We start from the raw sequence: 26,483 nt of genomic DNA, 5'->3' as shown, positions 1-26,483 counted from the left end.
TCCCTCAGAATTGTTTCCAATAGTTTCCCCACTGCCAATGCTAAACTTACTGGCCTGTAGGTTCCTGGTTTATCCTTTCCTTCCTTCTTGAATAATGGTACCTTATCGGCTGTCCTGCGGCCCTTGCACGCCTCTCCTCTGATCAGAGGGAAATTTCAGATTTTTGCGAGCACCCTACTTCCAACCTTGCCTCACTCAACAGGCTAGGATACATTTCATCCAGTCCTTGACCGAGTACTGTGGATGCTGGAGATCTGAAATAAAGTCAAAGTGGGAGTAGGTCTGGTAGCATGCGTAAAGAGTGAAACAGAGTTAATGTTTCAAGTTCAACATGACTCTTGGACTCAAAACATTATCTCTATTTCTCTCTCCACAAAGGCTGCTGAGCTTCTTTAGCACTTTTTGTTTTTATCTGGCAATTCAGTGTTGGATTGCAGATAAAATCCATGTGGCTCAAGATAACAAAGTGTGAAGCTGGACGAACACAGCAGGCCAAGCAGCATCTCAGGAGCACAAAAGCTGACGTTTCGGGCCTAGACCCTTCATCAGAGAGGGGGTTGGGGAGAAGGTTCTGGAATAAATAGGGGGAGAGGGGGAGGCGGACCGAAGATGGAGAGAAGATAGGTGGAGACGAGAGTATAGGTGGGGAGGTAGGGAGGGGATAGGTCTGTCCAGGGGAGACAGACAGGTCAAGGAGGCGGGATGAGGATAGTAGGTAGGAAATGGAGGTGCGGCTTCAGGTGGGAGGAAGGGATAGGTTAGGGAGGCGGGGACAGGCTGGGCTGGTTTTGGGATGCAGTGGGGGAAGGGGAGATTTTGAAGCTGGTGAAATCCACATTGATACCATTGGGCTGCAGGGTTCCCAAGCGCAATATGAGTTGCTGTTCCTGTAACCTACGAGTGGCATCATTATGGCACTGCAGGAGGCCCAGGATGGACCTGTCATCTAACGAATGGGAGGGGATGTTGAAATGGTTCGCGACTGGGAGGTGCAGTTGTTTACTGCGAGCCGAGCGTAAGTGTTCTGCAAAGCGGTCCCCAAGCCTCCGCTGGGTTTCTCCAATGTAGAGGGAGCTACACCGTGTACAGCGGATGCAGAATACCACATTGGCGGATGTGCAGGTGAACACCTGCTTGATGTGGAAAGTCATCTTGAGGCCTGGGATGGCGGTGAGGGAGGTGGTGTGGGGGCAGGTGTAGCATTTCCTACGGTTCCAGGGGCAAGTGCCGGGTGTGGTGGGGTTGGAGGGGTGTGTGGAGCAGACAAGGGGGTCACGGACAGAGTGGTCTCTCCCGAATGCAGACATGGGTGGGGTGGGAAAAATGTCTTTAGTGGTGGGGTTGGATTGTAGATGGCAGAAGTGTCGGAGGATGATGCGTTGTGTCCAGAGGTTGGTAGGGTGGTATGTGAGGACTAGGCCGATTCTATTTTGGCAGTTATTGCGTAGGCAGGATGTGAGGGATGAGGTGCGGGAAATGCAGGAGACACCGGTCGAGAGCGTTCTTGACCACTGCGGGTGGGATGTTGCGGCCCTTGAAGAACGAGGACATCTGGATGTGCGGGAGTGGAATGCATCATCCTGGGAGCAGATGCGGCGGAGGCGAAGGAATTGGGAATAGGGGATAGAATTTTTGCAAGAAGGTGGGTGGGAAGAGGTGTATTTCAGGTAGCTGTGGGAGTCGGTGGGCTTGAAATGGACATCAGTTTGTTGGTGGTTGCCTGAGATGAGACAGAGAGGTCCAGGAAGGTAAGGGATGTGCTGGATATGGTCCAGGTGAACTTGAGGTTGGGGTGGAAGGTGTTGGTGAAATGGATGAACTGTTCGAGCTCCTTCCCAAAATCCACAAACCCACCCGCCCTGGTCTACCTATTGTCTCCACCTGCTCCTGCCCCACCGAACTCATGTCCACCTATCTGGACTCCATTTTCTCCCCCTTGGTCCAGGAACTCCCTACCTACGTCCGTGACACCACCCACGCCCTCCATCTCCTCCAGAACTTCCAATTCCCCAGTCCCCAACACCTCATTTTCAGCATGGACGTCCATTCCCTATACACCTGCATTCCACATGCAGATGGCCTTAAGGACCTCCGCTTCTTCCTCTCTCGCAGATCCAACCAGTCCCCCTCCACCAACACCCTCATCCGCCTAGCCGAACTGGCCCTCACCCTCAACAACTTCTCTTTCGATTCCTCCCACTTCGTACAGACTAAGGGGGTGGACATGGGCAACCGCATGGGCCCCAGCTATGCCTGCCCCTTTGTAGGTTATGTGGAAAAGTCCCTCTTTCGCACCTACACTGGACCAAACCCCACCTCTTCCTCCGTTACATTGATGACAGTATCGGCGCCACCTCATGCTCCCAAGAGGACCTCCCGGTCGCAAGCCATTTCAACTCCCTCTCCCATTCCTTAGACGACATGTTCATCCTGGGTCTCTTGCAGTGCCACAATGATGCCACCCGCCTCCCCCTCTCTCCCTATTTATTTCAGAACTCTCTCCCCATCCCCCCCTCTCCGATGAAGGGTCTAGGCCCAAAACGTCAGCTTTTGTGCTCCTGAGATGCTGCTTGGCCTGCTGTGTTCATCCAGCCTCACACTTTGTTATCTTGGATTCTCCAGCATCTGCAGTTCCCATTATCTCTGGTTCCACAGTCTTGTAGTTTTGATCAAAAACTGATTTATTCACCCTTGCAGTTTATAAATGTGTTTAGCTGCGTTCAACAATTCACACTATGCTTCAAAGGATAATGAACGTAGAGTAATGACGGAGAATTCTCTGATCGGCCGAAGAAAGGAGGCTTGACCGTTTGTGTGAGCTAGAGACTGCTCCGTAACTAGGCCCGGCCCGTCACCATAGAGACGACGTCACCGCGTCCCCGCGGCCAGGGGCGTGCGTCCTGATTGGTGGAGGCAGCGCCACGGGGATACCCAGACTCGGAGACAGGGAGAGACCGAGAGGAGGAGAAAATCTGAGTGAGTGAGGGAAAGAGGAAAGGGATGTATGGGGGAGGAGAAGGGAAAAGATAGAGAGAAACTGTCCATCGGGTGTGCAACCATGTCCTTTCCACTTACCCCCCTCCCTCCTCCCCCTTCCCTGTTCTCTTCTCCCCCTCCCCTCTTCTCCATCTCCCCCTTCTTCCCCCTCCACCCTCCTCCCCTCACTCCCTCCCCCTTCCACCTTCCCCCCTCCTACCTCCCTCTCCCCCCCCCACCTTCCTCCCCCTCCCCCCTCCTCCCCTCCACCCTCCTCCCCTCCCCCCTCCACCCTCCTCCTCCCCTCCCCCCTCCACCCTCCTCCTCCCCTCCCCCCTCCACCCTCCTCCCTTCCCCCCTCCTCCCTTCCCCCTTCCACCCTCCTCCCTTCCCCCTTCCACCCTCCTCCCTTCCCCCTTCCACCCTCCTCCCTTCCCCCTTCCACCCTCCTCCCTTCCCCCTTCCACCCTCCTCCCTTCCCCCTTCCTCAGCAGATTTCACACAATCTTTTATATTGTTTTTAAAATCTGTAATAGAAGTTCTTTTTTGAAATCCTAAATTTGATTGTCTTTATTTTGACCAGACGGTTTTCTGTGAAGAATGTCTTCGAGACTAAGTGAGAAAGAAGATTTGAAAACAAAAGATTCTCATTCAGAGACATATGTGCCAAATGGTCGGTTGGAAATTGATGTCCGATCCAAGAGTTGTGATTTATCTTCTTCAGGGGATTCAACTACATCTCTCCTCTCTGCTATTTATCATGACAGTTATGAAAGTGAAGACGAGGAAAATGAGTCTCCAAACAAGCAGGCAAACAGACTTTCAAGCAGAAATACAGAGTCTACTTCGAGCAGCTGGAAAGACAGCGCTTCAAAAGAGCCAGTTGTTTCTACACCACATGGACAAAAAAACTCCAGGTATACTTCTGCCTTTCAGGCAAATATAGGTTGGGAAAGAAAAGGAGAACATCTAATCGGTGATAGTTGGAACTGCAGATGCTGGAGAATCTGAAATAACAAGGTGTAGAGCTGGGTGAACACAGCAGGCCGAGCAGGAAAGCTGACATTTCAGGTCCAGACCCTTCTTCAGAAATGGGGGAGTGGGAGGAGGTTCTGAAATAAATAGGGAGAGAAGGGGAAGCGGATCAAAGATGGATCGATGAGAAGATAGGTAGAGACAGACAGGTCAAAGAGGCAGGGATGGAGCCAGTGAAGGTGAGTGTAAGTGGGGAGGTAGGGAGGAGATAGGTCAGTCCAGGGAGGACAGACAGGTCAAGGGGACGGGATGAGGTTAGTAGGTAGGAGATAGGGGTGGGGCTTGAATTGGGAGGAGGGGATAGGTGGAAGGACAGGTTAGGGAGGCAGGGATGAGCTGAGCTGGATTTTGGATGCGGTAGGGGGAGGGCAGATTTTGAAGCTTGTCAAGCCCATTTCAACTCCCCCTCCCATTCCGCAGACGACATGTCCATCCTGGGCCTCCTGCAGTGCCACAACAATGCTATCCAAAGGTTGCAGGAACAGCAATTCATATTCCGCTTGGGAACCCTGCAGCCTAATGGTATCAATGTGGACTTGCTCCTCTCACCTCAAGCCCCACCCCCATCTCCTACATAGTAATCTCATCCCAACCCCTTGACCTGTCTGTCCTCCCTGGACTGACCGATCTCCTTCCTACCTCCCCACCTACACTCACCTTTTCTGGCTCCATCCAGTTTAATGTGGACAAATGTGTGGTTATCCACTTTGGTGGCAAGAACAGGAAAGCAGATTACTATCTAAGTGGAGTCAAGTTAGGTAAAGGGGAAGTACAATGAGATCTAGGTGTTCTTGTACATCAGTCAATGAAAGCAAGCATGCAGGTACAGCAGGAAGTGAAGAAAGCTAATGGCATGCTGGCCTTCATAACAAGAGGAATTGAGTTTAGGAGCAAAGAGGTCCTTCTGCAGCTGTACAGGGCCCTGGTGAGACCGCACCTGGCGTATTGTGTGCAGTTTTGGTCTCCAAATTTGAGGAAGGACATTCTTGCTATTGAGGGAGTGCAGCGTAGGTTCACAAGGTCAATTCCGGGAATGGCGGGACTATCATATGTTGAAAGATTGGAGCGACTGGGCTTGTATACTACACTTGAGTTTAGAAGGATGAGAGGGGATCTGATTGAGACATACAAGATTATTAAGGGATTGGACAATCTGGAGGCCGGAAGCATGTTTCCACTGATGGGTGAGTCCAGAACCAGAGGACACAGTTTAAAAATAAGGGGTAAGCCATTTAGAACAGAGTTGAGGAAAAACTTCTTCACCCAGAGAGTGGTGGATATATGGAATGCTCTGCCCCAGAAGGCAATGGAGGCCAACTCTCTGGATACTTTCAAGAAAGAGATGGTTAGAGCTCTTAAAGATAGTGGAATCAAGGGCTATGGGGACAAGGCAGGAACAGGATACTGATTGTGGATGATCAGCCATGATCATAATGAATGGTGGTGCTGGCTCGAAGAGCTGAATGGCCTACTCCAGCACCTATTGTCTGTTGTTCTTTGACCGGTCTGTCTCCTCTCTACTTATCTTCCCCACTATCCATCTTCTATCCACCTCCCCCCTGTGTCCCTATTTTTTACAGAGCCTCCTCCCCCTCCCCCATTTCTGAAGTAGCGTCTAGGCCCAAAACGTCAGCTTTCCTGCTTCTATGATGCTGCTTGGCCTGCTGTGTTCATCCAGCTGTACACCTTGTTATCTCAACATCTATTCGGTGTTTTCCTCCCAAAGTGGTTGACAGTATCCTCAACGTCATCAGTAATATTGTCAGTATTGTGTCTAACTTGCCTCGTCTGCAGCCATAGCTGGGATTATATTGCCCATGTCCTCCCCTTCAGTCTTGCTCCTTGCCATCCCCTAGCAGCCTTTGAATTTCCCAGGCCACCTATAACATGACTCTAGGATCAAGCACATGTTGAATATCCAGCTTTATTTCCTGGAGAGAATGTGTGCCCAGGAAATAATCTTGTTCAGCATTTTAGCACTGTAGTTTTAGTTGCCGACCCTCAAGCACTTTGATGTGCAGGAAGTACAGCATCTCTTCCTGCACCATTGTCCAGGAACCAAAACAGTTTTTCTTTGCAAGACTTCTTCTGATCCACTGTTATCAGTTTCCACTGCAGTTCCTTCAACATTAGGAAAACAAAGTGGTAATTAGATAATTGCTAAACCTAATATGTCCTTTTATTGTACTGATATTCCAGTCGCTTGGAATACCAAACATCATGTTCCATTGAAAGTTGGCCCTTAAGCAACCAAACTCTTTGCCATAGTTGGCTCTGTCTAGCCTGCAAATGATTCTGAAGATCAGATTTTCGGCCTGATTCAATGACTCAATGATATCTGCACTTCTCATTTGCTCTCTGTGTACAGGACAGTCCTTTCAGCACAAAAGTGTTGCTTTGTATTTAATTTTTCCTGGAAAACTGTATAGCTTGTGATTAATGTAGTTTAAAAAAATCATGTAAAGATTTGTAGTTAAAATAGTTATTGAGATAATTCTTTTGCAGAAAACCATGTAGATTTAACATTTTACTCTTGTCCATTTTGGTGATTGGCTCTGACATTGTGTTTTCTCAAGCTCGGTTGCCAGCTGAAACTAAAATGAACTCTTTTGCTGTTCAGAAATTGGCCTAATTTCTTCATTAAACCTGTAATTTCCTTATTAACCATTTGCAGTTCTGCAGATTACATGTAGATAATGTGCAAGCTTGGAATTTGGTTTGCAGGTTTATTCTGCTTAATTACAGCCTGAGTTTCCAAGTATAGCATGTGTATTTATAACTGTTTTAAAATGTAGTGGACTGACTTGCTGTAGTATCAAAGGTTGTTAGAACATTGTTTGCCATTGACATTGTGACATTCATAAGAGGTACTGCTAGATCAATTCGTGATATGGAAGAACTGTGTTATCATAGACCTTCATGAAACTTAAGGAATGTTTGCAAAATAATGTGTTACCTTGTGCAATATGGTTCCTCTGAATAAAGTCTGTAAAATTCTAACCTATAGTTCTGTTTCTACATAGAGACGACAAATGGTTGAAAACAGAAAAACTGCACAGGAGCTGTAATTTGGCGTTTTTGAGAGATTCCACCACTTCGCTGCTCTCTCCTATTTACCATGACAGTTATGAAAGTGAGGAAGGGCATATTGAGGCCCCCATGACACCTGCAAGTAGAACTACAAATAAAGGATTGATATCTACTGCAAACAAACAGAAAAGCATTGTGTCAAAGAGACCAACAACGTTTACTGCAGTCAGACCAAAATCTTCCAGGTACTTCATTCAGCAGTTGCCAGATCTGTTATAGGTTATTAATTCATCATTATTCACATTTCTAAATTACACTTTTAGTTTAACTTAACTGAAAAAAAAGGAAAACCAGAATTTTCTGTAACCAAATATACTATTCAACTGTTAGGATTCAGAGACATTGAATGCTGTTATTAAACTACTTTACAGGCCACTGATATCTATGAATTTTAAATCTTTCATGTATGACATTTGTCTTAACCACGTCAATATATCCGCTCAGTTGAACAGACATTGTCAATATTCACATTTGTTTAATTGGCAACTAGGTGTGGTCTTAATTGGTGATTCATCTTTTAAACCCAAAAAAGAGGCAACGCCTTCAGCAAGGAAAAGGAGAAAGTAATCAATTAAGTTTTAGCCTTCAATTCAGTACTTCAGCTTTAGAATAGATTGGTAAAATATAAGACATCTGTATGTTGCAGCTCTAAAAATTATGTGAACCACGAATACTAAATTCACATCTCACAATGGGTCATGTATCCACTCTAGGGTTTTAAAATCCTACTGATTCAGGATCAGTTCTGCAAATCTCGGTGATCTATAATCGAGACTTTAAAAAACATACCATCATGTTGTAATTGAAACAATTGATTTCTCTTGCAGGAACTGTTTCTTTAAGTACTTCCAAGAATGGAGTTCACCTATTTAAACTGCACAGCACTGAATTAGTTTATTTTGGACACTTTGTAATTTTATATGGTCAGAATCTGTACCAGAAATTATCCTAATATCTTTCTACCCTAGTTTTCTTGTTCCTCCTACACAAAGGTACCATGGACTAATAGTTGCCTTACTGTTCTCGTAATCTCCTTCCTGGACACTCTGACTCCATCTCTGGTTACCACCTGGAAACTGATATCAATTTCAACCGCCAACTCCCACAGCTACCTAGACTACAGCTCCTCTCACCCACCTTCCTGCAAGAATGCGATGTCCTATTCCTAATTCCTCCATCTCCACCGCATCTGGTCCCAAGGTGAGGCTTTCCGCTCCCAGACATCCCAGATGTCCTCGTTTTTCAAGGGCTGCAACTTCACCCCCTCCCGGTGGTTGAAAACGCCATCGACCGCATCCCTTGCGTTACCTGCACCTCACCCTCACACCCCCTCCACGCAATACAAACAAATACAGAACACCCCTTGTCCTCACGTATCACCCCATTAAAATCCTGATTCAATGCATCATTTTCTGCCACTTCCGCTATAAAGGATATGTTTTCCTCCCCACCCTTATCTGCCTTCCAGAGGGACCACTGTCTCCGTGACTGCCTTGTCTGCACCACACTCCCCACTAGCCCCATCTTCCCGGGTACTTTTCTCTGCATCTGCGGGAGGTGCCACACCTGCCTCTACAATTCCCCCCTCACCTCCGTCCCAGCCCACAAGAAAACTTCCACATTAAACAGATGTTCACCTGCACATCTACTAATGTGGTCTATGGTATCCGCTGTTCTCGATGTGGCTTCCTCTACATCAGTGAGACCAACTGGCGGCTCAGAGACCGCTCTGCGGAGCACCTACACTCGGTTCGCGACAAACGACAACACCTCCCAGTCACGAACCACTTCAACTCCCCTCCCACTCCCTGGACAACATGTCCATACTGGGCCTCCTCCTGTGTCACAACGATGCTACTGGAAAACTGAAGGAACAGCACCTCATATTCCACTTTGGGAGTCTACAACCCAGTGGCCCCAATGTGGACTTTATGAGCTTCAAAATCTCCCCACCCCTGACCTCATCCCAAGACCAACCCCATTTCTCATGCCCACCTCCTTGAACGGTCTGTCTTCTCTCCCACCTATCTGCTCCTCCGACCTCACTGACCAACCTCCACCCCCACTTCCTACCTACACTCACCTCTATTAGCTTCATTCCCCATCTCCTTGACTTGTCCGTCTGCCCTCCCACCTATCTGCTCCACTAGCCATCTTCTATCACCGCTCCCCCCCTCTATCTATTTATTTCAGAGCCCCCTTCCCCTCTTCCATTTCTGAAGAAGGGTCCAGATCCAAAACGTCAGCTTTCATACTCCCCTGATGCTGCTTGGCCTGCTGTGTTCCTCCAGCTCCCCACCTTGTTACCTCAGACTCCAGCATCGGCAGTTCCTACTATCTCTCTTGATTTAATTGTTTATTTTGATCCCTGTTCTTGAAAGTTTGATAACTTTTTCTTTGATTATTAATATCATCGAGCTTAAACTTTCTTGAATCCCTTCACGGCTCCAATCAAACACTTGTGGCCCAAAATTTCAACTTTACACCAAGATAACTCTTTCATAACTGTTCCAAATGAACTCCTTTCTTTAGAACAAAGTGTTCTTCATTCAGACTCACCAGAATTTCTGCAAACTGAAATCAAATGCTTTCCAGTCTATAGGTTTTTCACGTAAGCAAAAAAAGTTCCTGATTCTTCTAAACCAAAAGCAAGCTAACACTTTACAATGTTTATTCTGTCTGATTATAAATCTCTCCTGATGCAAACAAATTCCCACTATTACTGAAGGAGCCAGAGACCCAGATAACTATCTGGGGACTCTGGTTCAAATCCGCCACAGCAGATGGTGGAATTTGAATTCAATAAAATGTCTGGAATTGAGAATCTCTTGATGACCATTGTCAATTGTTGGAAAAACCCATCTGATTCCCTAGTGTCCTTTCGGGAAGGAAATTGCCATCCTTACCTGGTCTGGCCTATGTGTGACTCCAAACCAACAGCAATGTGGTTGACTCTGAACTGCCCTCTGGGCAATTAAGGCTGGGCAATAAATGCTGCCTGGTCAGTGATGCCCTTGTCCTATGAATGAATTTTTAAAAAAGCCCTTCTCCCATCCTGATTTTAAAGATCACGACTCCAGAAAGATATTTTTATTAAACACTTTCTGTAATGTTTACGTCTCAAACCCAAAACAAAGCTCACATACCTCTAGTTCAGAATCTGACCTCTCAAATAAATGGTCTGCTTGGTAGCTTTATACCTACTGGTCTTATATTTGGTAATTACAATATGATTGCTCTGTTTGTCTCTTATCCAACTCATGCAGTGCTCCCAGATTGCTTGATAGAGTGTTGTTTGAAAATCAGTAATTGTCCTGTATCTCTGTGCAAGATATCAAGGATCTATCACAGTAAGATAAATATGACTCCTACATTTTCCTGCTTTGTATTTTCAAGTGCTTCATGTACGTAATACACTGACTACTGCACACATCGTATAAAATCTGTAATAAAGTATTACTTTGTTCCAAAGATTTAAAGTTTCATTAAGTAAAGAAAAGTTCAGTGAAGAGGAAGAGCAACATTATAAGGAAGCTGATCTTACTGCTTGGGAGAAGTGGCTTATCAAGAAAGCTAAGGAAGAACGTGCCAAAACACAGAACCAATCTCAACAGGCAAGTCTTTCTATTAATGTGCCTATGCCACTAAATTTGAAAGTTGAATGACACAGTGCTTCCAAGTGATTTTCTAGTAAATTGTACTGTTGCCTTGTTATTCTTTGTTTTTAGATTACTGAACTGAAACAAAAGCAGAGCTAAAGGTATTTGAATAAAGACAAACATCTATGAACAATCTTGCAGTGAAATTCCAACAAAATACATGTTTCACACAATTTACTGGCTACTTTTTTAAAATTACAGACTGTTTGTGAGAAATAAAAGTAATTTCAAGGACAATCATCAACAAGTGGAATCTGCTGAGCTAAATTCTTGAGATCAAAAAATTTTATTGAGAGTTTATTTGAGCTGGCTTCAGTGTAAACCAGCTTACTTACTGTGACAGATGGCTTCCAATACTGGCGTAATTGAATTTATTTTGAGTTTTCTGGTGCCTGAAACTAATTCTGGATTGTTGTAAATTATGCAGTCCAATCAAGTTAGATTTTGTATGGTTTTTAAAATTTGGATTTTTCCTAATACCAGTGATGGCATTTTGACATTTTTTTGTGCACTGTAGGTATCAAAAGAAGTTAAAGCAAGTTGTAACTGTTGATCAGATCTTTTTCTGATGAAGTCTTGCAATTTTTTATAGTATAGTGAAGCTTTGTTACTGGCTATTTTCTTTATTTACTTGGCAACCAATCTTTAATGCTTCAAGGCACAATTGCTGAACTGATGAGGAAAATTCTAGTGGCAATAGGAATTTAAGCTATTAAACTGTGTTGTAGCAACAGAGATGCTTGCCTTACATTAGTTGAAACTCAGTTGTAGCTACTATTAACCAACAAGTCACACTATTCTTGTAGGTTAAACTGAGGAACTATAAGACTGATGGACTGGGCAGGAGCTGAGCATGCTAAGGACTAGGGCGAAGCAATTATAAGATCACAGTTTGGATCTTCTAGATGGCATCAATTAAGATGGATAGTATATGATTCCTCACCTTTAACTACCCTATGATCAATGTCTTAGGCTTTGCATCTTAAAATACAATAACAATTTCCCACAAGCACCCAAAGATGAAATTGTTTTTGAATGTAAAAATTCTTTATTTATTATAGGAGATTATATTAAAACAAGCAAAGTTAAAAGAAGAAGACGAACGTGAAAGGAAGAGGATTCTTGCAGAAGATGAGCATAAACGTTGGGTGCAAAGAAAAAATGAAAAGGTAGAAGCACATATATTTGACCAAATAAAGTAAAAGTAATGCATGTGGAATGTAAATTTGATCTCCTTTCCTTGATCTTTGGAATGTTATTCAATATTTATTGGTGCCAGGGAGATATAGCAGAATTATACCAGCAATGACTGGACTTAGATTATTTGTAGAGATTAGAGAAGCTGAGATGGTTTCCTCTGGAACTGACCAGGTTAAAATAAGTCTTAATGAAATATGCTTAACATAGGAATAGCAGTAGGCCATTCAACCCCTCGGGTCCGATGAGATCTGAATCTGAGGTCTTTAATAGATTAATTCAATGAAACTATTTCAACTAGCATGTTGACCAATAACTAAAAGCTCAAAATAAAACCAAATGGATAAAACTTATGAATTTTTTTTCATCTGGAATATGTATTACCTGAAAAGTCTGTTATGATCAGGTGAGTTGTGGTTGAACAGCTTCCTTTTTCTACTCATCAGTTGGCTATATCAGGTTTATACGAAAAGGATATTCTTGCTAATTCAATGAATATTTAGCATGCTGTGATCATAAAATCCACAAGTGGCCAGGTTTTCTTGAGCTTTAACAAGAGATTCTATTTCATCTAGTTGAAGTTGAAGAATAAAATGCACTCTGCACATTCTAAATTCACGTGCATGAAGATTAGAATGGAGGACACAATATGTGAATTCACTCCTGCAAGTGGTCAAATCAGCCAAAAACAGTGAATCAGAAAAAAAGTCAATTTTCTGTAAGTGGAACTGAGAAATTTTGGAAAAAGTTCTCCCATGAACCACAGTCTGCTTCTCCCTCTTGTTTTCTTTTGATGGCCATTCACAGCAAAGGAGGGAGAGAAACAGCCTGTGTTTGAAGGAACAACAAGAAAGTGAGTAGCAGTGGGAGGCAAGGCTGGCAAGGTTGGTGGAAGTACGTTTTGGACAGAGAGGGGGAACAGCCAGGGGATGGGATGTGGGTAGCGGGCAATGTCTGGCGGAGGCTATTTGGATGGTTAGAAAGGGGTTGGGAGGAGTGCCTGTGGCTCCAAAGTGGGATAGACTTTCTTATGGGGTCTTCTGGGGTACTTCTTGCAAGTGCATCTGCACCTATGGCTTTAAGTAGTTTGCTGACTAGGCATTCAAAAGATCTTTTTGAATATGCTCATTTGCTATATATGCATAGATGGCCAAGCCACTAAATCTTTGAGAAACGTTATTAGGTTTGCAATTTAATATTCTTAACCACTAGAATATTTGAAATTTTATCTTACAACTTGATATTTGGCATATAGAATGATAGAATTACACAGCACTGCGAGAAGCTCTTCAGTTCATCTTATCTGTTTGTAAAGCTGGAATTCAAATGTTGGAACCACCATTTTATGAATAGTCAGAACACTGCAATACTATCAGTTGAATGATTAAGTGATATTCAGCAAAATGGACTACATTCCTGTATGCTGTACCTCCATGGTAGAATATTAATTTTGGAATGAACTATTGATTTCTCAATGGAAATATATGATTAACAGAGACCAAACACTTCCCATTTTGAAGGATATTCATTCTACAGCAGCAGCTGGAGCATGGGTTGCACTCCTTCCTAGACTTTAAGATAAAACCAGTTTTGTTTAAATGAAAGCAAAGTGTTTTGTTTCTGCTGGAGGGGAATGTCAATAATAAAAGCATACATGACAGGAGGGAGCTCCCTTGAAGCCCATTCTAAACCTGTTTCAGGAAGGAGCCTGCAGGTTTCTTGACATTTTGTAAAATTAGTTGCTGACTTGCGCCGAATAAATTTAAAATCATCAATGGGAAGAAAGCAAAGCGGGCCTCCTCTCGTTGATAAGCAGATCTTCAGAACTCCATTGGAAATGTATCTTTTAAAATATTAGCCATAGGGTTTGTTAATTTTGCATCAGCTATGGCTGCTTTTTTGTTGCTTTAATCTTCCTCTGTGACGGACTGTAGGTTCAATATGTCACTGCTGACCCCACAGCACTTTCCATGTTTGTACACATCAATCCAGCTATTTTCTTGAACTATTGCACCCATGTGTGTGTTTTTCTTTGGTGTTACTTTTAAGTATTTTCAACCAGATCTTTGCTGTGTCATTAATTCCTTTCTCAGCTCTCCTGTTTCTTTTAGCTTCTGTCATTGGCCTTTTTCTCTTTTGCTGTGTTTTTACTGTCACATTTTTAGGTACTAATCCAGGTTTTTTTTAAAACAACTCTTTGTTTTTTAAGTCAACAACTTGTATTAAATAGCTTCTTTGATGTAGAATGTGCCAAGTTACTTCACAGGAGCATTATCAACAACAATTTGACAGAGACGCTTAATCAGTTACGAGGGGGAGATGTCTAGATTCTTTATCAGAGGTAGGATTAGAGAGCCAACTTAAATGAGAGGAGAGATGGGGAAGGATAATGAGCCCTATGATGGAAATTCCAGTGCTTAGAGCCTCAACAGCTGAAGGCATGGCTGCAAATACTCCAAGACTCATGTCCCTAGCTCTGATAAATTACTGGAGTGTTTTTTAATCTTTCCTCTGTTAACTTACTATTCTCTCCTTGTAACATCACTAACTCCCTCCTTGCCTGCTTCAACCTCTAATTGCCTTTATGGATACTATAATCTCTGGAACTACTCAGCCTGCTTTCTAAAACATTCCAGCATTTCCAGTTGTCTGACTTTCCACTTGTAATACCATTGGTAATCAGCTGGTTTGTCAGTAACATTATATTAAATGATTGTACAAACCATATCTTCTTATTTTTGATATTTTTATTGTGAACTGAAGTGAGAAAAGACCTCTTTTAAAGATAGAGATTGTAGAAGAAATACTATACTTTTAAGTGTGTATTGTAAGTGCTGTTTAGACAGCTGTATGTGCAGGTATGTCCCACCTTCACATTGCGAATACCCTCCATTGTGTTGTTTGGCGCTGTGACCATGCTAAATGGAACAGACCTTGAGCAGATCTGACGACAAAAGACTGGGCATCCATGAGGCACTGTAGACCATCAACAGCAGTGAAATTGTGCTCCAGCACAATGTGCAAATGCATGACCCAATATCCCCAACTCATTACCATCAAGCCAAGGGATCAATGCAGCTTCAATGGAGTGTGCAGGAGTGCATGCCAGGAGCAGCGCACCAGGCATACCTGAAGATGAGGTGTCAACCTGCTTAAGCTTCCAAACAGGTACTTGTGTGCCAAACATCTTAAGCAATGAGTGATAGACACAATCAACAGAACAGGTCTAAGCTGTACAGTCCTGTGACATCTGGTTGTGAATGCTAGTGAACAATTAAACACCTCACTGGATGAGAAGGATCCACAAATATCCCCATCCTTAATGACCAAAGAGCCCATCAGTGCAAAAGATAAAGCTGAAGCATTCACAGCAATCTTCAGCTAGAAGTTCCTATGGATGATCTATTGTGACCTCTTCCAGTGGACACTAGCATCACAGATATCAGTCTTCAGCCAATTTGATTCACTCCAGATGGTATCAAGAAATAATTGGAGGCACTGGATACTGCAATGGCTAAGGGCCCTGACAACAGTCCAGCAATAGTACTGAAGACTTCTGCTCTAGAACTTGCTGCTCCCCTAGCCAAGCTGTTCCAGTATTGTTACGACACTAGCATTTACCCAACAATGTGGAAAGTAGCCTAAGTATGTCCTGTACACAAAAAGCAGGACAAATTCAACCCACCCAACTACCAATCTGCCCTTGATCATCAATAAAGGGATGGAACACATCATCAGCAGTGTTAGCAAGCAGCACCTGCTCACTGGAGCCCAATTTGGCTTCCCCCAGGGCTATTCATTTTCAGACTTCATTACTGCTTTGATTCAAACATGGAAAAAAGAGCTGAGTTCCAGAGGTGTGGTGGGAATGACAGCCCTTGACATTGAGGCCACATTCAACCAAGTTTTCCATTAAGGAATCCTAGAAAAACTGGAATCAAAGGGGCAAGCTCTCTGGTGGTTGAAGTCAGACCTGGCACAGAGGAAGATAGTTGTGGTTGTTGGAGATCAGCCATCTCAGCTCCAGGAAACCTTTGCAGGAGTTACTCAGAGAATATTTTAAGGATGTTCCTGGAACTGGAAGGTTTGAGTCAGGAGATCCTGGATAAGCTGGGACTTTTTTCACTAGAATGGAGGGGTTGAAGGGTAACCTTTAAAGAGATTTATAAAATCATGGGGGATATAGGGTGAAAAGCAGAAGTTTTTCCTAGGAAATGGGGAATTCAAAAGTCAGGGGCATAAATTTAAGCTCAGAGGAGAAAGATTTAGAAAGGACCTGAGGGGCAACTAATTCATAGAGGATGGTTCGTATTTGAATAAACTACTTGAGGAATTGGTACATGTAGGTACAGTTACAACATTTGAAAGATATTTGGACAGGTACTTAAATAGGAAAGGTTAAGAGGAATATGGGCCAAATGTAGGTAAACAGGACTAGTTTAGTTTTGGAAACTTAGTTGGCTTGGGCAAGTTGGACTGGAAAGTCTGCTTCCATGCGGTATGATTCTACAGGGTAGTGTCCTAGACCCAGTCATCTTCAGCTGTTCATCAATGACCTTCCCTCCATCATAAACGGGGATGTTTGCTGATGATTGCACAAAGTTCAGCACTGTTCATGACTTTTCTGATACTGAAACCATCTGTGTTCAAATGCAAGAAGATCTGGCCAATACGCAGGTTTGGGTGTGACAAGTGGAAATTAGTGTCAGCACCACACGAATCCAGAAAATGACAATCTTGAGTATGAGTCAATCTAACTGCAGTGCCTTGACATTTAATGCTGGTAACATCACTGAATTCTCCACTTTCAACATCCGTGGGGTTACTATTCACCAGAAACTCAACTGGACTCACCATGTAAACACAGTGTGTATAAAAGCAGGTCAGAGGCTAGAACACTGTGACAAGTAATTTAAATACTGTCTCCCTACATGCCTGGATTGGTGCAGCTGCTCAAGAAGCTTGACACCATCCACGACAAAACAGCTCACTTGATTGGTTTTGCAACCCCAAGCATCCACTTCCTCTATCTCCAAAGCAGAAATTCACTAAAGACCACTTCCATTTTGTAGGAAAGAGTGGTACATACACAGGAACAAAACCTTGGGAATCCCTTCCCTAAGGGCATTCTGGGCCTACTTACAGCACATGGACTGCAATAGTTCAAGAAGACAACTCACCACCATCTTCTCAAGGACAACTAAGGAAGAACAAAATATGCTGGACTAGCTAGCAGTGCCAAAGCCCTACAAGTGGGGAAAAGAAATTGTGGGGGTGGAGACGGGGAGCGAAAACCTGGCTCCAGGTGAGCTTGAGCTGAGGAGGGGGGGTGTGCTGTGTAAAAATTATGCTTTGGCCAGAAACAAGTAGCTGATTGGTCTGTGGACTACTGAACAGTTATCAATGAAAAATGTCTCCTGTCTGCCAGGTAGCTTGGGGATGTGATTGTTCAGGACAGGAGCCATCAGACTTTTGGAAGGGAAGCTGCTGTTTTGCTCTGCAGTAAAGTGTATTTCAAGCTTGAAGATTTCAGATTTCCTTCATAAGTTGCTGTAATCTGTGCATTTTGATTATTAAGTCAGAGACCTTTATAAGTGTCAAGCACACCCTCCACCCATGCCTTCTGCAAACACGTTCCTAGAGAAGGAAGATCAAGAAGCAGAGTTCTGATCAGAAAAGTGATCATCATAGCAAGCCTGTGGAACAGGCACCACTAAATACTCTTTACATTTTTTTTGATGATAAAATGTGAGGCTGGATGAACACAGCAGGCCAAGCAGCATCTCAGGAGCACTGGCCTGCTGTGTTCATCCAGCCTCACATTTTATCATCTTGGAATTCTCCAGCATCTGCAGTTCCCATTATCTCTGATTACATTTTTTTTGTATCTGTCTACAGTGTGTAGAGAGTGACATTTGTAACTGGGCTAGTTAACTAGTAAATATACATATATATATGGTTCAAAATGATTTATCTGTAGTTGGAATCTATCTATTTGCAATAAACAGTAATTTTTGTTAAGAACAAAAACCTGGTTTGTGCGTTCTTTTAACCTCGGCCAAATTTGGGAAGTCTGTATAGTTTTTACAGTCTTTACCTATTATGACAACTTGGGGAATAGCAGGGGCTTGGTTTCCAGCATGTTACCCCAGTGAGGTGTGACATGGCCAAGACAGTGAGAGCTATTAAACTTTCACAATTTTCCTAATAAATATCAGTTGTCAACAATAGTTTTCCAGTGACCAACATGTGTCATTATTATGTAAAAAAGTGTACATTCCTTCAAGTAACTTTAAAGGTCTTGACTACAGTGCACAGTCTAAGTACTACACAATTGCGCCTGGGCTTTAGCCTTGTTTTCCATTTGCCTAATGTGTACTTGATCTTATACTTTAGCACAGCCTATTTGTATTGTGTGGTTAGATTGAGTGCCAACTACAACTGATGAAAGCACTAATATAAATCATCCTCACTACTATTTTTCTATTATATAAAAACAAATTAACATATTTGTGTGTGACGGATTTTGTTTATTTTTGCAAATATTACATCTTGTATTGTGCCCAAGTAGAAATTAAATTTAGGGCACTGAATTTCAAAATGTAAAGCATGTATTGCAGGTCAACTTCTACAGTAGATACCAAGAACTTGTAGTCCCAATGTTGCAAATAGGTTTCATTCTTAAGTGCACGGTTAAGTCAATTTGGATGCAAGTCAGAATATAATACGGGACAACATAAAATAGTTGCTTGTAAGAATGAGGAAATGTTTACATGTCATAGAATCCCTCCAGTGTGGAAACAGGCCATCAGCCCATTGACTCCCTAACAGCCCACTGAAAAGCATCCCACCCATACCCTCCCACCCCATCTATGTTGTCTCGACCTGGTATGTAAATGTATCTGTGTGTTTTGGGATAAAGTGGGATATAAGTTAGATCTGCAGAGTAGCTCAGTTCAAATCCATTTTTTTAACCACTTGTTGTAAGAATATATTTTGCCTTAATATACATGTTACTTTTTTATTTTTATGCAACAAATCTGGTGAATGCTGTTTTGCTCTAGTTAAAAGTAATAAAGAGAAGCAAACCATTCAGGTGCTTAAATGAGATTGTTACAGTTTTGATACATCTCATGGAGTAGTGGGGTTTGATTTCCATAGCATTCCTCCCATTAGACTTGCAATAGCTATCGTAAATAGACACATGTACATGAGCAAGCAGGACCTCAAAAACTGCTAATAAAACTTCTAGTATTTAATTTTAAGTATTTGGTAGATCAGATTGTTGAAACTAATTTCAAATAGAAGAGCTAGACTAAGAGTAACACAAACTGTAGTCCAGAATCCAACTAAAGCCTCAAACTAATGCTTAATATAAAAATCAGTTACTTCTGCAGTTCCTTCAAGTTCTGAACATTGATACTACACTTTATAAAACAATTTCACATCTACATTCTGATAATTCATAGGCAGCATCAGCGTTTTTCAGTCTACTATGTTATTTTTGGGAAGGTCTGAATGAAAATGTTCTTATTTATTCAAAACTCTTCAACGATTTCCTATTCTGTAATATGTACTATATACTCAATTACTCTGGTCTTAATTAAGTCCAGTGGTTACTAAAACCCGAATTATTTCAGAATCCTCACCCTCAGTCAAAGTTAATTAATTATGGCATCATTTACACCACAATCTTAAGATCCAGCTTGCAATGGCTCCTCACCTGAATGTTGCCTATTCTGTACTCTTCCTAATTTTCAGTAGCAGAGTTGGCATCCATGAGGACCTTGCAATCTGGAATTAATTTTCTAAAACTGTCCTCCCGGAGCATTTTACATATTTTAACAAGTTTTTAATTACAATTAATGAACAGTAGCCTATTTTCTGAAGTGCAAAGTTGCCCACTGTCAGAAGCCATTTCATTGGTAACAACCCTGTTCAATTCAAAATGATGTAGGTTAAAGCTTAATCCTCAAGATTTAAGCACATACCCAAGGCTGACCAGAGCAGTATATGGGGAGGATGACTCTGTTGGGGAGGTATCAATTTTCAAAAGAAATATTAAACTGAAGCACCATCTGCCTTATGAGGTGAATACAAAAGTCCCACTGCATTGTTTGAAGAGGAACAGGTCTGTTGACCTAACACTGATCATTCAACTGAAATTACTAACACAGGTCTATTCTTTCTCTCTTTACTTGAATTTTGTTGAATGTGGCTTCCACAGTTCCTTACATAACAGCAATTACTAGGCAGAGATATTAAGAACTATGCATGCTGGAATCAGAGATAACACAGTTTGGAGCTGGAGGAGCACAACAGGCCAGGAAGCATCAGAGGAGCAGGAAAGTTGATGTTTCGGGTGGGGATCCTTCTTCAGAAATGGGGGAGGAGAAAGGGAGCTCTGAAATAAATAGAGAGGAGGGGTAGGGCTGGGGAAGGTAGGTGGGATGGTGATAGGTAAATACAGGTAGGCAGTAGTGGGGATTGGTCAGTGAGGTGGGAGGAGCAGATAGATGGGAGAGAAGATGGACAGGTTGTGTCAGGTCAAGGAAACGGGGATGAGAGGGAGGGTTGGGCATGGAACGAGGTCGGGGTGGGGAGATTTTGAAACTGATGAAGTCCACATTGAACCCCTTTGGTTGTAGTCTCCCAAGGCAGAATATGAGGTGCTGCTCCTCCAGTTTCCTGGTGCCGTCATTGTGACACTGGAGGAGACCCAGGATAGACATTTTGCCCAGGGAGTGGGAGGGGGAGTTGAAATGGTTCGTGACTGGAAGGTATTGTCGTTTGTTCTGAACAAAGTGCAGGTGCTCTACAGACCAGTCTCCGAGCCTCCGCTTAGTCTCACCAGTGTAGAGGAGGCCACGTCGGGAGCAGCAGATGCAATAGACCACATTGGTGGATGTGCAGGTGAACCTTTGTCTGATGTGGAAGGTTTTCTTGAATCCTTGGATGGAGGTGAGGGGAGAGGTGTAGGGGCAGGTGTAGCATCTCCTGCGGGTGCAGGGAAAGGTGCCGGGGTGGTGGGGCTAGTGGGGAGTGTGGAGCGGACAAGGGAGCCATGGAGAAAGTGGTCCCTACAGAAGGCAGCTGGGCGTAGGGAGGGAAATATGTCCTTAGTTGTGGGTTCGGATTGCAGGTGGCAGAAGTGGCGGAGAATGATACGTTGAATCCGGAGGTTCGTGGGGTGATACATGAGGATAAGAGGGATTCTGTCTTTGTTTTTGTTGCAGGGAGGGGATGTGAGGGGAGCAGTGCAGGGAACGCAAGAGATGCAGTCAAAAGCATTTTCAACCACTGAAGGGTGGAAGTTGCATTCCTTGAAATAAGAGGATATCTGGGATGTACTTCGCATTTTGACGTTGCTGATGTTGTCAGCAATACTTTGCATGTGAAAATTCTAAATATTATTTGAGACACAATTAAATGCAATGATTTACTGTATTCCTGTGGGAACATGACATTTAATGAAATGGAATATAGACTGAAAATGCTCAGATGTCACGAAGTAGTTGCAACAGAGAAGCAAAGTTAGTGTTTCAGTTTGTCAGAATACAAAAATGGTACGATGCAACAGGCTTTAAGTAAGTATGGAAGCAAGGAAAGAAGGTGAGGCAAAAATGACAAAAGTTGCAATACAAAACAGGATGGTACTAGGACAAATTTCTTCACCAAGATTAGCTAAAAGAGAATATTCAGACAATGAATTGTATAACGTACATGTGCATTAAAAATGTTTCAAATTATTCCATCTTGGAAGCCAGCTGAGAAACAAATGAAACACATAAATCGCACCGAAAAATGTCTTTACATGACAAAAAGAAATTAACAAAATAAAATGGTTCATAACATCTTGTTGTTAGGCAGTTGGAGAGTTACGTAATTGCCCTGTCAGAATTATTGTTGACACATATGAGATAAATCACATCTCTGCTGTCATTTTGCATCTTAAGGATATGACAATTTAAGAATTATTTGTTTTGCAGTGACATAAATAAATAAGTTTTTTTTGACATATTCCATTCTGTTGCATCATAATTCATGTATCTCTGTATCCTGTTGTAAGGCCCTGCCTGTTGCAGGCGAAGAAAATTTACATGAATTTTTACATATGCTTATTGTGTGGCCAATGCATTGGTTGTAGGAAAGGATTGAAAAAGAAATAAAGCTTCGCAAGGAGCAGGAGGAAAAAATAGCCAAAGAACAAGAAAGAGGACTCGCAGCAAGAAAAGCAAGTGAAAAATTTGAAGAATGGCTTAAGAAAAAGAAGTTGCAAAAAGTGGAGACTAAAAGGATAGAAAAGGTAAGATCTATCCTGGTAATTATCTGTCCTGATATTTTTCATATTGTTATTTTTGGTGTTGTTAACAAAGATCTGCTTAGTAATGTCACATTGCAAAATTATACTGGATTAAAACCTGTTTCATCCCATAATTTTAAGTACTGGATTAAAATTTTGAATGCAACTGTTGCAAGATCCCAATAACAGGATATTGTAAATGTTTTCTGGACTATATTTAAACTTAAAATTACAAGTACAGTTTCTGCTTCCTATATATTACAAACAGCACTGTTCTCCCTCACTGCCTTGAATTAAATGGCTATTCGTTTCCACATGTATGACCAGGGCATTCAAATAAGACAGTAGCTGCTTGCTTGGATGGCTCTGTTTTTGATCAGTAAGCAATAGCTGTGTGGTAACTGCAAATAATATTTATTTTGTCTTGTATCTTCAGAATGAAGAAGAAAAAAGAATAGCTGAAACACAAGAAAGGAAGGAAAAGGCAGAAAAGGTTTACCAAGAGTGGTTGGAAAAGGTCAAAAACAGGCCTCGGACTGTCCCAAGCAGTTTCGGTTATGCTAATGGTAAACTCACAGGTAAGTGTCACTGTCCTCTCCAACTAGTTCATGTTTAAAGTCACCCTGTTTAGCATTGTTTCAGTTTAACATTTGTAGCTTGTTAAGACCAGAAACCTCATCTAGCATCACCAAAATCATTATAATATTTGAATGATCTTATCCGACTATTTTGACATGAGTTCTATGGAAGGGTCACCGGACCCGATATGTTAACTCTGTTTTCTCCTCCACAGGTGCTGCCTCACCTGCTGAACTTTTCCAGAAACTTTGTTTTTGTTCCTGATTTACAGCGCCCACAGTTCTTTTGGTTTTTATTTTGACATGATATCTCCTTCTTCAAGCCTTCAGATTCACGCTATCTCCAAGTTCCACTCCGCTGTCTGAATTCTGGAACAGGGACTACACCCACCAGGCCCCAGACTGCCCAGTAGAGCTGTCCCCTGGCCGCACTACAGTTACTGACTGGTAGCTTTGCCTGAGGAGTGCTACTATCCTCAGGGACTGGACAGAGTCAGTCTACAAGGTGCTGCTACTTTTGAGCTCAGCAGCACAACCCTTGCACTGGCCTGCAGAGCACTGACCATGACCGGGTTCACTAGTACACCCTTTCCTCACCAGCTAGAAGGCAGGGCCCCCACGGCAGAGTGCGGCTTACATCTGGCAGAACAGTGCAGGAGGACTGCTGAACCTCATCAGACCAGTGATGCCATGATCCTCTGCCCCAGAGCTCCAAAGGTACAACCACAATCTTTTAATTTGTTTTCTGCTGAGAAGCTCCTACGGAACCTAATTACAGTTTTAACATTGATTCCTATCAATGCTTCAAATTAAGTCTTTTCACTTAGAAGTTACAATTTTGAGAACGCATACCTACCTTGAAGTGAGGCCATCTGTACCTAAATAAATTAAATGTTATCATGCAAACATTGTCCTCCATTTGAAATTGTAGTTGCACATACAAAATTCAAACCAAAGTATGGTATGTAAAAGTATTAGCACTGAAGAAATCTATAAAATGTGAACTGCTGTGTTCAGAGTTTGTTATTTCAAATGTTTTCCCTGTTTTGAAAATGTTTTCTCATTTGATAACATTAAAAATTAAATACGACAGTTTAGAATCTGGAAGATGCTTGTGTCATGTTGAAAGGTTATGATGACTTGCGACATTTGTGAGTGAACGTAATAGAGTTTGAGTGTTTTAACCTTGAGATACGTTATTGCCTTGCAACACATTTTCATGTGTGTTATCTACATGACAAGTGGAAATATAGACAATTATTTCCTTTGTGTGGCTATGCTCATGGGAGTCTGACAGTCAGAAACAGTCAGTTGGATCTTGTCTGTATTCAACAGAAGAGTAATATTGAAAGTTGATTGATCTGCGACTGTGAAGGAATTCCATGTCTTTTGTAAAAATTATTATTCTTCATATGCCCGTTTATTATTACCCTTAAACCTGATTGATAGTGTGGTGTTTTGCAGAATATTGTGTAAGAATGAACTCTTAGGTTAATTGCGTGATCTGGAGCATGCCATTGGATATAGTATCTTAATATTTATTTCAAAAGGCAACCTGCATGGAGATTTATGTGATCAGATTGCTAAACATCAATTTAATCCAGTGAGAAAAATAAGTACTTTCTGGGGATTCAGCTATTAAGCTTCACGGCTCCTCAACAGCACAAAAATAACCTTCCTTTTTTTGATCTTTCTTGACTTCAAGCTTCTCCAGCGTATCACATTTCAGACAGTTGCCTGTAGGACAGTGGGATATGTGCACATAACTTACAGAAAAACATTGCAGAGATTGCAGGATCTGTTCTTCCTGTGTGCCATCCTGCTGCTGATGCTGGATCAGCAGTTTTTGTCTCGCAGCTGGTTTTGATTGCCCATTGCTGGTTGCTGTTGTGCTGTGTGGAAGTAAGTATGCCCTATAGCCATACTTTTGTGTTGCCGAGTGCTGTCATTCCTTGTTTGGTTGACAACAACCAGAACGGTCTCCTTTTACTGCACTCCAGTTTGACAAATGTATTCCAGCTTCCATCAATGTTCGTGAAGATCTGCTGAAGTTTAAGTTTCCCTAGTTGTTTGACTTCGTTTTACATTTCACTTTTCTGTCCAGTGTGAAACCTGGAGGGTATTCCAGCTTTTGCCATATATGGTGATGGATTTTTGTTTCAAATTTCAACTTGTGTGAAAGAAATGCTGCTGTTTATTTACAATGGACCTTTCTATTCTGATTGACTTTGCCTTTCCCTTTTGTAAAGCACATTCGCCTCTACATCTCTCCTTGACAGTTTATTGAAATGGAAAACTTATGGCGAAATCTGAAGCTTACACTGCATGAGAGAACCAGAAAGATCCAACCCAAGCTACTTTCTTTTCACTTATTAAAGAAAGCATCTTTTTTCGGTTTTCTATAAACTGTTGACTATTGATATGGTATTCTTGAAGAAAATTCTACTATTATTTACTGATCTTTATTTGCGCTCCTGCTGCATCAGTTCTGGAAGTGTTATATAACCTGCTGCTTCATGTGTATTTCTCTTTTGGGCTGTCTGAAATACCTTCAGGCAAAATTCCCTCGAGTATGAACAATTATGAGTTGCCTTTTGAAACAATATAGGCCTGTTTTGTTGATTTTGCAATTAATATCTTATAGGTTACTATGATGGATGTTCATATCCAGCACCAACTTACTGCAATCCAATTCCATGGAAGCCTATTCCTGTGCCACACACTGAAGACACCATGAAAAAAAGAACTTGCAAGATGAAAGAGAAGTCAAAATCCAACTGTGTGTACAGAATGCATTCAAATATGGCTTTCAGACCAAAGGACAATCTAATTGTTGGAACAGCTTGGAAGAAATCAAGATGACTTTTTTTTTAAACTGTCTGTGTTAGTAGTAAATTCAGTTATTTAAATTTTCACTCGTGTACTTTTTCTTTTGATATTAATGCCAAGAATATACTTTTTGATCCATATTTGTATCTGAATTAAAAATGGTTTGATATTTTCTCACGAGTTTCGTCAATGGTGTTTTTACTCAATTTTTCAATAAACGTGCGATAGAATATGAAATGTAGTCTTATGAACGTTTCCTTCAATAAACCAGCCATAATGACAAGTTATGGAGGTAAACAAAATACAGTGCATTCTCGTATTATCTTTCTGTTAATGAAAACCAGTTGCCATTTACAACAATAGTAAGTAGATTGGAGAATTAGTTCATTCAATGCAATTATGACAGTTTCCTATAACAAGAAGTTGAGGAAATAATTAAGAAACGGGCTATTTATATCTAGTATTATGTAATGAGACAGAGTTAATTAGTAATCGAAGTGTAAAGGATCCATTGAGGAAGACCGATCCTAATATGTAGACACTTCATAACGAGTTTGAGAATGATGCATCCCAAGCCATGTCAGTAAAATTAAATAAAGTCAGGAACATAGGTATGGGAGTTAACTGGATAAGGTAGATTGAGAAATTAGATTTAAAGATCTAACAGCAGTAAGGCAATAGTGAACATTTAAATAAATAAATCATAATTTTCAATGAACATACCTCCTTAAGAAATTAAACCCTTCATGGGAATATTGGCCTGAGTGTGGCAGACTGAAGAAGTTAAGGATAGTGTTACATTAAAATGTTGCAAAT

The 26,483-nt window shown here is 42.0% G+C and overlaps 1 protein-coding gene across 5 annotated transcripts; it reads left to right on the top strand.

The window, feature by feature from the left end:
* The first annotated feature begins 2,916 nt into the window (after positions 1–2,916).
* Positions 2,917–25,885, top strand: LOC125459143 (coiled-coil domain-containing protein 34-like). Of its 5 annotated transcripts, XR_009446853.1 has the most exons (10): positions 2,917–2,976; positions 3,560–3,893; positions 7,035–7,286; positions 10,574–10,715; positions 11,822–11,929; positions 22,105–22,263; positions 22,697–22,838; positions 23,162–23,555; positions 24,544–24,740; positions 25,483–25,599. XR_009446853.1 is itself a non-coding variant. In XM_059652151.1 (8 exons), the coding sequence occupies exons 2-8, from the start codon at positions 3,577–3,579 to the stop codon at positions 25,698–25,700; spliced, it is 1,338 nt and encodes a 445-aa protein (XP_059508134.1). In that variant the 5' UTR covers positions 2,917–2,976; positions 3,560–3,576; the 3' UTR covers positions 25,701–25,885. The 5 variants fall into 5 exon arrangements, 2 of the variants coding, with proteins under 2 accessions (XP_059508134.1, XP_059508135.1); XR_009446854.1 differs by lacking the exon at positions 23,162–23,555; XR_009446852.1 differs by having other exon boundaries at positions 23,162–24,740.
* The last annotated feature ends 598 nt before the right edge of the window (positions 25,886–26,483 follow it).

This window comes from Stegostoma tigrinum, chromosome 17, assembly GCF_030684315.1.
Source record: "Stegostoma tigrinum isolate sSteTig4 chromosome 17, sSteTig4.hap1, whole genome shotgun sequence".
NCBI lineage: Eukaryota > Metazoa > Chordata > Chondrichthyes > Orectolobiformes > Stegostomatidae > Stegostoma > Stegostoma tigrinum.
Note: the sequence above shows the minus strand (reverse complement) of the source record. Positions and strands in the feature narration are given on the sequence as shown.